The sequence below is a fragment of the Leopardus geoffroyi genome, chromosome C1 (assembly GCF_018350155.1).
Source record: "Leopardus geoffroyi isolate Oge1 chromosome C1, O.geoffroyi_Oge1_pat1.0, whole genome shotgun sequence".
Lineage (NCBI taxonomy): Eukaryota > Metazoa > Chordata > Mammalia > Carnivora > Felidae > Leopardus > Leopardus geoffroyi.
Window position 1 is genome coordinate 85,445,150 of NC_059328.1, and position 13,933 is coordinate 85,459,082.

Genomic DNA, 13,933 nt, shown 5'->3' on the forward strand with positions numbered 1-13,933 from the left:
AGAGCTCTGGGACCACCCTGGCCCCTGCCTGCTTCAGTTCAGGACCTCCCACCATGGCAGCTGCAGGACAAAGTACCCCATGATGCCCAGCCCACACAAGCCATACCTCCAGCCAGCCAGCCAAGGTCACCAGGCATACACAATCTACACAGGAGATGACCATACACAAGATGATTCCTTTAAGTTTAGGAGAAACAGCTGTTGCACCAAATTCAGAGAAGTAAACACAGAAAGTCAAGCAAAAGGAGAGAGAAATATGCTCCAAATGAAAAGACCAAGACAAAAGCTCAGAAAAGAACTAAATGAAACAGAAATAACTAATCTATCTGATAAAGATTTTGAAGTAATGGTCAGAAAGATGCTCCCTGGACTGTGGAGAAGAATGGATGAACTCAGAATTCAACAAAGAGAAAATACACAAAAACTAATCAGAACTGTATTAACTGAATGTAAAATACAGTAGAAGAATCAACAGCAGATTAGCAAATGCAAAGGAACAAATCAGCAACCTGACAGGGTAATGGAAAGCAGCCAAGATGAACAGCAAAGAACGAAAAGTTTCTTTTAGGTAAACTCTACCCCCAACATGGAGCCTGAACTCATGACCCTAAGATCAAGAGTTGCATGCTCCACCAACTGAGTCAGCCAGGTGTCCAAGATAAAAGACTTTAAAAAATGAGGGGGCGACTGGCTGGCTCAGTCGGTTGAGTGCCCGACTTCAGCTCAGGACACGGTCTTGCAGTTCATGAGTTCGAGCCCGCGTCAGGCTCTGTGCTAACAAACAGCTCAGAGCCTGGAGCCTGCTTCAGATTCTGTATCTCTCTCTCTCTCCCCCTCCCCTGCTCATGCTCTGCCTCTGTCTCTGAAAAATAAATAAATGTTAAAAAAAATAATAAAATAAAAAATGAGGATAGATTAAGGGATTCCTGGACAACATCAAGAGAGCAAACAGTCGCATCAAAAAGATCCCAGAAGAAGAGAAAGAGAAAAGCGCAGAAATCTTATTTGAGAAATAATACCTGAAAATACATAACCTGGGGAAGGAAACAGATATCCAAGTCCAGGAAGCACAGAGAGCTCCAAACAAGATGAACCCAAGGAGGTCCATACCGTGACACATAATTAGAATAACAAAGAGTAAAGATACAGAACTTTTTAAATAGGAGAGAAGAAACTGGTTGCTACAAAGGAATCCCATAAAGTTATCAGTTAATTTCTCATCAGAAACGTTGCAAGCCAGAAGGGAGTGCATGATATATTCAAAGTGCTGACAGGGAGGAAAAAAAAAAAAAGTACACCCAAGAATATTCTACCCAGCAAGGTAAGAGTGTTTCCCAAACGAAAGTTAAAGGAGTTCATCATCACTAAACCAGCCTTAAAAGAAATGTTAAACAGACTCCTCTAAGTGGAAAAGAAAGGGCCATAATTAAAAGAAAATTAGGAAAAGAAAAACTTTCATGAATAAAAGCAAACAAACAATAAAGATAATTAAGCAATCACTCACAAAGTTAGTATGAAGGTTAGAAAAGTACTAAATTCAATTATTTCTAAAAAAAATTAGTTAAGGGGAGTCACAAAATAAAAAGATGGAAACTATGAGGGGCTCCTGGGTGGCTCAGTCAGTTAAGTGTCCGACTTCGGCTCAGGTCATGATCTCACGGTTCAGTTCTGTGAGTTCGAGCCCTGCGTTGGGTTCTGTGCTGACAGGTTAGAGCCTGGAGCCTGCTTCAATTCTGTGTCTCCCTCTCTCTGCTCTTCTCCCACTTGCACTCTGTCTCTCCCTCTCTCAAAAATAAACGTTAAAAATTTTTTTTAAAAAGATGGACACTATAAAAACTTATACAAAAAATGTGAAGAGGAGGGAGTAAAAATAAAGTTCATTTACAATGTCTTTAAAATTGACTATCAAGATAATATAGACTGTTATATACTCAGAGTGTTATATATGAACTTCATGGTAAGTATAAACCAAAAACCTATAGCAGGTACATATAAGAGAAAGAAATCCAAGCATAACACTAAAGAAAGTCATCAATCACAAGGGAAGAGAGCAACCGAAGAAAGGAACACAGAAGAACTACAAGAACAACCAGAAAACAATAAAATGGCAATAAGTACATACTTATCAAGAATTACTTTAAAAACGTAAAGGATCTAAATGGCCCCATCAAGATACAGGGTGATGGAATGTTCCCATAACAAAACAAGCCCCATCTATATGCTGCCTACAAGAGACTCACTTCAGACCTAAAGACACATTAAGACTGAAAGTGAAGTGAAGAAAAAGATATTCCAGACAAATGGAAACAAAAAAATAGCCTAGGTAGCAATACTTACATCACACAACACAGACATTAAAGTGTAACAAGAGACAAAGAAGGTCGTTACATGATAATAAAGGGATCAATCCTTAAAGGGAACAGAACTGTAAATATCTACCCACTCAACATTGGAGCACTTAAATACATAAAGCAAATATTAACAGACATAAAGGGAGAAATTGACAATAATACAATAATAGTAGGGGACTTTAACGCCCCACTTACATCAATGGATACTGTATCCAGGCAAAAAATCAATTAGGAAACAGGATCTTTATATGACATATTAAAATTTTTTTTATTTTATTTTTTATCTTTATTTGTGAGAGAAAGAAAGACCTCGAGGAAGGGATATGGGCGAGGAGAGGAAATAGTGGAGGAGAGAGGGAGAATCCCAAGTAGGCTCCAGGTTCAGCACTGAGCCTGACATGGGGCTTGATCCCATAACCCTAGGATTGTGGCCTGAGCCAAAAATCAACAGTCGGATGCCCAACCAACTGAGCCACCCAGGCACCCTGACATATTAGACCAGATAAACTTTACAAATATATACAGAACATTCTACCCCAAACCAATAGAATACACATTTTTTTTCAAAACACGTGGAACATTCTCCAGGACATATCATCTCTTAGGCTACAAAACAAGTCTCGATAAATGTTAAGATTGAACTTCTATCAACTATCGTTTCTGACAATCATTATGAAAGAAATTACAAGAAAAAAATTGGAAAAAGTACAAACACATGCAGGCTAAACAACACACTACTAAATATCCACTGGGTAAATGAAGAAATCAAAGAGGAAGTAGAAAAATACACTAAGTAAAATAAAATGAAAACACACCAGTCCAAAATCTACAGGATGCAGCTAAAGCAATTCTGAAGAGGAAAATTTATAGTGATAAAGGCTTACCTCAAAAGACAAGAAAAAAATCTCAATCTATCTAACTTTACATGTAAAGGAACTAGAAAAAGAACAAAGCCGAAGCCAGTACAAGTAAAAAAATAAAAGATCAGACCACAAATAAATAAATGAAACAGAGACTAAAAAAACACTGGAACAGATCAATGAAATCAGCTGGTTCTTTGAAAAGATCAACAAAATTGACAAACTTTTAACTAGACTCATCAAGAACAAAAGAGGAACCAAATAAATAAAATCAGAAGTGAAGGAAGTAGCAACTGACACCATAGAAATACAATCGATTGTAAGAAACTAAAATGAAAAATTATACACCAACAAATTCAACCTAGAAGACAAGGACAGATCCCTAAATATACACAATCTTCCAAAACTGAATTAGGAAGAAACAGAAAATTTGAACAAATTTCCAGTAAAAAAAAATAACAGCAACCAAAAAATATCCAACAAATTAAAACCCAGAACCAGATGGATTGAGGTGAATTCTATCTGACATTTAAAGAAGAATTAATACCTATTTTCTCTTTAGTCTATTCCAAAAAAAAGGAACAGGAAAGAAAGCCTCAAAACATACATTCTATAAGACCAGCATTACCCTCATAACAAAACCAGACAAAGACACAACAAAAAAGGAAAACTATAAGCCATATCCCTGAAGAACATGGATACAAAAGTCCTCAACAAAATATTAGCAAACCACATACAACATTATTAAAAGGATCATTGACCATGATCGAGTGGGATTTATTCCTGGGATGCAAGGGATGGTTCAATACCTGCAAAACAATCAACATGTGAAACACCACTTTAACAAAAATAAGAATAAAAATATCATCTCAATCACTAAATAAAAATCATTTGACAAAGTCAATATCCATTCATGATAAAAAATTTTCAACAAAGTGGGTTTAGAGAAAACACCTCAACATAATAAAGGCCATATATGATAAACTCACAGCCAACATCATACTGAATAGTGAAAAATTGAAACCTTTTCCCCTAAGATCAAAAACAGCACAAGGATATCCACTCTAGGTACTTTTATTTGACATACTACTGAAGTCCTAGCCACAGTAGACAAGAAAAAATAAAAGGCATCCAAATTGGTAAGTAATAAATTAAGTAGTCACAATTTGCAGATGACATGATACCAAACATAGAAAACCCTAAAGGCTCTACAAAAAAACTATTGGAATAAGTGAATTCGACAAAATTGCAGAATATAAAATTAATATACAGAAATCGGTTATTCCTATACACTAATAATAAAGTAGCAGAAAAGGAAATTAAGAAAATAATTCCATGCACCCTATATTGATTAGAGCATTATTTACAATAGCCAAGTTACAGAAGTAGCCCAAGTGTCCACTGATTGATGAATGGATAAAGAAGATGGGGTATATATATACAATGGAATATTACTCAGCCATAAAGAATGAAATTTTGCCATTTGCAATAAAATGGTGGAGCCAGAGAGTTTAAGCAAAATAAGTTAGAGAAAGAAAAATAACCATATGATTTCATTCACATGTAGAATTTAAGGGGGGGAAATGGGGGGGGGGAATAAGAGACAGACAAATTAAGAGACTCTTATTTACAGAGAATTGATGGTTACAGAGGGGGGGGGGGGGTGAGGGGATAGGCTAAATAGCTGATGGGGATTAAGAAGTACACTTGTGATGGTGGCTAAGTTGGCTAAGCATCCAACTTTGGCTCAGGTCATGATCTCGTGGTTCATGAGTTCCAGTCCTGCATCGGGCTCTGTGTTGACAGCTCAGAGCCTGGAGCTTGCTTTGGATTCCGTGTCTCCCTCTCTCTCTGCCCCTTCCTTACTCATGTTCTCTCTCTCAAAAATAAATAAACATTAAAAAAAAATGGACAAAAGATTAAATAGATATTTTACCAAAATAAATACACTGATAACAAACAAGCACATGAAAAAATGCTCTCAGCTTCATTAGCTATTAGGGAAAATGCATGTTAGAAGTCACAATAAGAGATTTCTATATACCTATTAGAATGGCTAAAAGTAAACAATCCACCATACCAGCTGTTGTCAAGAATATAATATATCTTGAGGGGCGCCTGGGTGGTGCAGTCGGTTAAGCGTCCGACTTCAGCCAGGTCACGATCTCGCGGTCCGTGAGTTCGAGCCCTGCGTCAGGCTCTGGGCTGATGGCTCAGAGCCTGGAGCCTGTTTCCGATTCTGTGTCTCCCTCTCTCTCTGCCCCTCCCCCGTTCATGCTCTGTCTCTCTCTGTCCCAAAAATAAATAAACGTTGAAAAAAAAAAAATATATCTTGAATTCTCAGACTGCTGATGGATGGTTCAACCACTTTTGGAAAAGTTTGGTAGTTTCTTAAAAATGAAATATATATCTTCAGCCATTCCATTTCTAGGTATTCACCTTAGAGAAATACAAAGACTTATACACAATCACAAGCAGCTTTATTTGTAATAGCCCCAAACTGAAAGTGACTGAAATGTCTATCAAATGGTGAAGAGATAAACAAATGGTGGCATATGCATTCAATGATATACTATTGAGCAATTAAAAGAACTAGTGATACACACTACAACCTGGATAAACCTCAAACATGGTGAAAGCAGACAGACAACAAAAGCTTCATATTGTATGATTCTATTCATATGAAATGTAGTGAAGCAAATGTATAGACAGAAAGCAGATCAGTACTTGCCTAGGGCTGGGGGCAAGAGTGTGGATTAACTACAAATAAGCACTAGGGAACCTTCTGGGGACATGTAAATGCTCTAAAATTGGACTGTCATAATGGTTTCACAACTCTATAAATTTACTGTACTGTAAACTTAACCATGGGAGAATTTTATGGTATATAAATTATACTTTAATAAAGTTTTAAATTTTTCTTTAAAAAGTACCATAAAGAATAAAAAGACAAGGCAAAAATTGGAAAACAGTACGTTAACATATAAAACCCACAGCAGACTAGTGACCAAGATATATATAAAAAATGCTTATGATGTCATTTTTTAAGGGCTACACATCTCAAGCAAACAAATGGATAAAGAAACAGACATTTTATAGATGAGGAAACCAACTATAAATACAAAGCTGATGTTTCTCAATGAGGGAAATACTAATTTTCATCATAGTCACCAGACAGACCAAATTATCTTTGACCCAGTTACTTTTAAGAATTTATCTCACATAAAGAAGATGTGGTGTACATATATATATACACAATGGAATACAGCTCAAAAAAAAAAAAAAAATCTTGCCATTCGCAACATGGATAGAACAAGACAGTATAATGCTAAGTTCAGTAAGTCAGAGAAAAATAACATATGATTCTACTCATATGTGGAAGTTAAGTAACAAATGACTAAAGGAAAGAGACAAACCAAAAAAAAGACTCTTAACTATAGAAAACAAACTGATAGTTACCAGAGGGTAAGGGGATGAGTGGATAGGTGAAATCAGTGAAGGAAATTAAGAGTACACTTTATCTTGATGAGCACTGAGTAATAGAATTACAGAATTACTATATTATATACCTGAAACTAACTTAACTATATATGTTAACTATACTAGAATTAAAATAAATTTTTAAAAAGAAAGAAAAAATGAAAATAAGTAAATAAGAATTTATCTTACAAATCTACTGGTAAAAGGCCATAAAGATACATATTCAAATATAATTGCTGAAGCACGGTATGAATATCTAGATTGAAAACAACCTGATCATCCATTAACAGAGCACTAGTTAAATTAAATATAGTACCTGCATATACTGGAATACTAAGAAGTCATTAAATAACAAAAATTAACATTCTAATACATAGAAACGGACCTATTCCATAATACTACTACTGAATGAAAAAAAGCAAGGCACAGAACAGTGGGCATGTACTATTTATGATTACATATACACTCATGCATACAAACACACATTTATACACGTACACACATATATCCTGTGTATGTTTTAAATATTTTTGGAACATAGCATAAAAAACTCCGAACAATGATTTTCTCTGAGGAGAAAACTGGGGACCACGGGAGGGACATTTAGATAGTATATCCTCCTATACATTAGGAAGCTTCCCATGCTCATATATTATTTTTTAAAATAGTTAACACAAAATAAGCAAAAATTAATTTAGAACCACATGGTGAATGAAGTATTGAGTCTAACTGAGAAATGTTATCTCTAGATAAAAATCTGTCTCTGAATACACATTGTGGGCTAAACATTATCAAGATAAACCAATCATCTGATCTTAGATAGCTACTTTCTCATGGCAGAAAATCCTCACATTACAGCCTCAATGATGAAAACTGATCATGTTTGACCCTAAAGGTTTATCCCACACAAGAATCAGAATGAGACACTCTGAAAGTGTTTAAGTGATTTCACCACAAGCATTTTCTTTGACATCAAAAACATCTTCTTGATAACAGTTCTGTTTAAATTTTTTTTTTTCAATGTTTATTTATTTTTGGGACAGAGAGAGACAGAGCATGAACGGGGGAGGGGCAGAGAGAGAGGGAGACACAGAATCGGAAACAGGCTCCAGGCTCTGAGCCATCAGCCCAGAGCCCGACGCGGGGCTCGAACCCATGGACCACGAGATCGTGACCCGGCTGAAGTCGGACGCTCAACCGACTGCGCCACCCAGGCGCCCCGATAACAGTTCTGTTTAAAAGATACTCTAGTTAGCAATCATAATGGAGTTTTCACCACAAAACATAAGCACCATACGGGCAAGGACTTTGTCTTGCTCAGTGCTGTGTCTCTTGCAACTAGAACAATGTATGGCCATAGTAAAAATTCATTAAATAAATATTTATTGAATGAATGAATCCTTGCCTACTGTCTTCAAAAACAAAGAAATTATTTTGTCTATCTTACTTCAGAAATTATCAAATTTGTTTTCAATGGAAGCTATTTATTCATTCGTTCTACTCTTATGTGGAATGAGAAGGCACATGCAAACAGGGAAGAGGGACAGAGGAAGAGAAAGAGAGAATCTTAAGCAGGCACCATGCTCAGTACACAGTCCGACACAGAGTCAATCCCATGACCTTGGGATCATGACCTGAGCCAAAATCGAGAGTCAGGACACTCAACTGAACAAGACACCATGACATTATCAAATGTTCTATTTGTCAGCATGCCACAATCTTTTAAAACACTCCTCTCTATTTCCTTCAGCATGATTTTGTTTCTTGCCTAATTTATGTTAATTTAACTCATTTTATTTTACATCCTCACAGTTAAGCATCTACTTGAATGTACTAAATCCCAACAGTAACATTTAAAGACACCAGATATATCACAATTTCAATGTCATGAAATAAAATGGTTTCTTTTTACTTCAAGTAAAAAGATCATGTTTTAATCACAATATCTGCTAGCACCAGACTAACCAGATCTGTGGTCTCAAAGTAGGTGGTGATAATACCATGCATTGAGGTAGGAGAAGAAAATCTTATAAATTTGATTTATATATACTTTCAATTTCACTCTTTAATTTCTGAGTATTCTATTAGTAGTATTTAATAGATAAAATAATAAATCACTTATCATGTCCCAGGCACTATTCTAAACAAATATATTAACTTACCTAACCCTCACAATAACCCAGTAAAGGAGATAAAATTACTGCTTTACTTTACAAGTAGAGACACTGAAGCATTAAGAGTTAGATGCCTGTTTTTTGTGTTTCAGTGGCTGAACCAATTCACATTGACAAAGACAGGATTTAAATTCTAACATCAGATTCCACCTTCTTAACCAGTAAACTATACTGTATATAATAAGCATAGTAGTATAAGCATACAATTCACAAATAAATATTCATGTGTTAAAGATTCAAGCTCAAAGTGTTTTAAAAACCGTTTTCTTTTGTTTTTTAACTGTTGAGGATACAAGATCAAAAGAATACAAAAATCAATGATATAGGAAACTCTAGAAGTCTTGCTTCTAAGAATACCCTTGTTATAATGACTTCTCCAATTCCAGAAGAACAGTAAGAAAGGTAATCTTGTGAGCCATAATTACTCCTACAAACTAGGCAACTATCTGGAAAGAGTCTGTAGTATTTCTTGTCCTCATTTGGGACATTATATATATTCTTGGAAAGCTGTTTAAAATAAAGAAGCAATATGGAAAACAATGTGGGGTTTCCTCAAAAAGTTACAAATAGAGCGGCGCCTGGGTGGCTCAGCTGGTTAAGTGCCCGACTCTTGATTTTGGCTCAGGTCCTGATCTCACAGCATGGATTTGAGCCCTGCATTGGGCCCTGTGTTAACAGCATGGAGGGTGCTTGGGATGCTATCTCTCCCTACCCCCCCACCCCACCCCTTCCTCACTCATGCACGTGCATACTGTTTCTCTCTCAAAATAAAAAACTTTTTTTTTTTAGGTTAAAAATAGAACCACCTTATGATCCTGCAACCAAACTACTGGATATTTATCCAAAGAACACAAAAACACTAATTCAAAGGGATACATGCACCCCTATGTTTATAGCAGTCCAAGTGTCCACCAACTGATAAATGAATAAAAATGTAGTACATATACAAAATGGAATATTATTCAGTCATAAAAATGTGAAATCTTGCCTTTTGCAACGACATGGATGGAACTAGAGATTGTAATGCTAAATGAAATACATCACAGAGAAAGACAAATACCATATGATTTCACTCGTGGAATTTAGGAACAAAACAAACAAGCAAAGGAAAAAAATGAGAGTCAAAGCAAGAAACAAGACTTTTAATTACAGAGAACAATCTGATGGCTACCAGAGGAGAGGGGGAAGGGGAGATGGGTTAAATAGGAGGTGGGGATCAAGGAGTGCACTTGTGATGAGCACGCAGTGATGTATGGAACTGCTAAATTACTGTAGTGTACACCTGAAACTAATAACATTGTTAACTAACTGGAATTAAAAAAAAAGTTAGAAAAAAATGAAAAAGCAATTCAATCATAATTCTCAAGACAAAATTTGATCCCAAGATGCAACCACACTTGAATATGCAGATATTCATGAAGAAACAATAATATTCAAGAAACCATTAAAAAGAAAAGAAAAGAAAAGAAAAGAAAAGAAAAGAAAAGAAAAGAAAAGAAAAAAAGAAAGGAAAAACAGGTGTTGGCAAGGATGTGGAGAAAAAGGAACCCTCATATACTGTTGTTGGGAACGCAAACTGGTGCAGCCACTGTGGAAAACAGTATGGAGGTTCCTCAAAAAATTAAAAAGAAAATTGCCATATGATCCAGTAAATATCAGGTATTTACCCAATGAATATGAAAATACTAATTCAAAAAGATATATATACCCCTATGTTTATGGCAGCATTATACACAATAGCCAAATTATGGAAGTAACCCAAGTGTCCATCAAGAGATGAAAGGGTCATGATGATGCAACACGCGCGCGCGCGCACACACACACGCACACACACACACACACACACACACACACACACACACACACACGCTGGAATACTATTCAGCCATAAAAAAGAATGAATCTTGCCATTTGCAATAAATAACATGGATGAAGCTAAAAGATATAATAGTATGTGAAATAAGTCAAAGAAAGACAAATACCCATAATTTCACTCATGTGGAATTTAAAAAACAAAACAAGCAAAGGAAAAAAAAGAGATAAACCAGAAAACAAAATGATGGTTACCAGAGGGGGGTCAGGAGGGATGGATGAAATTAATGAAGAGGATTAAGTATACATTTATTTATTTTTGCCCTTGAAACTTTCCAGTATTCGCTAGTCTTTTTTTGTTTTCATCTTTTATTTTTTTTTATTTTTTGTTTTTTTAAATTTACATCCAAATTAGTTAGCATATAGTCCAACAATGATTTCAGGAGTAGATTCCTTAATGCCCCTTACCCATTTAGCCCATCCCCCCTCCCACACCCCCTCCAGTAACCCTCAGTTTGTTCTCCATATTTATGACTCTCTTCTGTTTTGTCCCCCTCCCTGTTTTTATATTAGTTTCCCTTCCCTTATGTTCATCTGTTTTGTCTCTTAAAGTCCTCATATGAGTGAAGTCGTATGATTTTTGTCTTTCTCTGACTAATTTCACTTAGCATAATACCCTCCAGTTCCATCCATGTAGTTGCAAATGGCAAGATTTCATTCTTTTTGATTGCCGAGTAATATTCTGTGGTATACACACAAACACACCACATCTTCTTTATCCATTCATCCGTCGATGGACATTTGGGCTCTTTCCATACTTTGGCTATTGTTGATAGTGCTGCTATAAACATTGGGGTGCATGTGTCCCTTCAAAACAGCACACCTGTATCCCTTGGATAAATACCTAGTAGTGCTATTGCTGGGTCGCAGGGTAGTTCTACTTTTAGTTTTTTGAGGAACCTCCATACTGTTTTCCAGAGTGGGTGCACCAGCTTGCATTCCCAAAGTGTACATCTTGATGAGCACTGAGTAATACATAGAATTGTTGATTCACTACATTATACACCTGAAACTAATGTAACACTCTGTATTTATTATACTGGAATCAAAATTTAAAAATAAAATATGGACAAATAAAGTTAATGAACAGTACAAGAGTTACTTAACATTGTAAAAAAAACAATAGTAATCCTCTGAACACACATATCTAATGCTCTTTAACAAGCAATGCAAGAAAAGCCACCTAAGTGCATCTAAATACTCTTTACATAATGATATTCTAAGCATAAAACTCAGGTTTAGTTCTCATTTCATTGAGAATTCTCAATAGCTCCAGATGACAGTTAATAAGGCTTTGGCAAAAAAACATGTGCCTAAGCAACACAGGCAGCTTATTTTTAGAGCAGCCCAAAACTAATTTAACAAAGCGTTTATTTGTAAGTTTATTTATTTTTAGAGAGCACACAGGCAAGCAGGGGGCAGAGAGGGAGGGAGAGAATCCCAAGCAGGCTCCACACTGTCAGTGCAGAGACTGACACAGGGCTTGATTTCACAAACAGTGAGATCACAACCTGAGCCAAGATTAAGAGACACTTCATCGACTAAGCCACGCAGGTTTCTTTTGAGAAAGGGTTTATAATAGCAATTTCAAAGTCCTCAGGTATTTTATAAAATATTCTTTTCAAAAATGTTTGTCTTGGGGCGCCTGGGTGGCTCAGTCAGTTGAGTGTCCGACTTCAGCTCAGGTCATGATCTCGTGGTCTGTGAGTTCGAGACCCGTGTCCGGCTTTGTGCTGACAGCTCAGAACCTGGAGCCTACTTCAGATTCTGTGTCTCCCTCTCTCTCTGCCCCTCCCCAGCTCACGCTCTGTCTCTCTCTGTCAAAAATAAATAAACATTTAAAAAAAAATTTTTTTTTTTAAGTTTGTCTTCAAGATTTTTTTTTAAATTTTTTTTAAATGTTTGTTTATTTTTGAGACAGAGAGAGACAGAGCATGAACAGGGGAGGGTCAGAGAGTGGGAGACACAGACTCTGAAACAGGCTCCAGGCTCTGAGCTGTTAGCACAGAGCCCGACGCGGGGCTCGAACTCACAGACCGCGAGATCATGACCTGAGCCGAAGTCGGACGCTTAACTGACTGAACCACCCAGGCGCCCAAAGATTTAGGAAAAAAAAAATTTTTGACCTAAAGTTAGTAATGAAACGGAATCAGTGGTTGGTCTGGTGGATGAAATTATTGTGAAGATAAAATTATACTACATACGAAAACAATATATAAACCTAAGACATTAGTAATAACAATGACAATGAGGAACTCAAGCGGGTAGGAAAAAAGTCTCAGCAAATAAATCAGATTTGAGGAAATGTTAGCCGTATGCTATTTAAGATGTTGCCAGAACTACAATGTAGAATATGCTATAATCCTGCCTTTTCAGACCTTTAAATCCTAGCAAAAGGATCCAAAAAGGTCACCATAGTTAATACATCAACAGTGTGAAGTCAATAATCCTAGTTAAGTTTAAGAGTTGTGAAAGATTAAACACAGAATGAATAAAAATGGAGAAAGAGGTTGAATAGGAATCAAGTTTAAGCATACTGATGTCTACCTTTTTATAAATTACAGCGATTCAAGAAATACCACATAGAGCAGATAGTATTTCCTATAAGAATGAACTAGATATTCAATACTTAGCAAGTGATCAAAGGCTAAGGTAATTTTTAAAATTAAAAATATTTAATAAGTTGCTACACCTTGCCTCAAAAAGGTATTAATGTGTCTACCTTTGGTCCTGAAACTGGATGGATGTTATTTTTGGCAGATATAGGATGAGGAAAGGTATTCTGGAATGCAAATGCAGAGGAGACAGGATAACCAATCCCACAGGCTGGGTAAGTAAGTCTACCATCAACCTAAAAATAAAAACATAAAAAAGGTTAAGGATGAGACATTAGTATTTGCCAATCCAGGAGGCGTCAGCATCTGTTATAATAATTGAGTACTATCTTAGAGGCTAATCTTATCAGGACACCAAAACTCTGCTTTATTACATAGCATGAGGCTAGGATACTTTAAGGCTTTTTAAAGAGTGGCTATACAAGCTTGACAAAGTCAACCATTGGATCTGGCTTTGAACGGAGTTCAAACAGCGGCCTCTCTAAGCCTCTTTGAACACCTGGGTTCCCTACAGGCCTTCCATTCCTAAAAAAAGGGATGCTGGAAGGATGGAGTCACAGTTCAATAAGCCAATCAGATAT

At 36.3% G+C, this 13,933-nt stretch overlaps 1 protein-coding gene across 2 annotated transcripts in view; it reads right to left on the reverse strand.

Annotated features, from left to right (window-relative positions):
* SASS6 (SAS-6 centriolar assembly protein) overlaps positions 1-13,933 on the reverse strand; it is a 59,228-nt gene that overhangs the window by 10,038 nt on the left and 35,257 nt on the right. For both annotated transcript variants that reach the window (XM_045478405.1, XM_045478404.1), the window contains one exon: positions 13,460-13,588. In XM_045478405.1, coding sequence (XP_045334361.1) covers positions 13,460-13,588 — 129 coding nt within the window. The remainder of the gene's footprint in view (positions 1-13,459; positions 13,589-13,933) is intronic.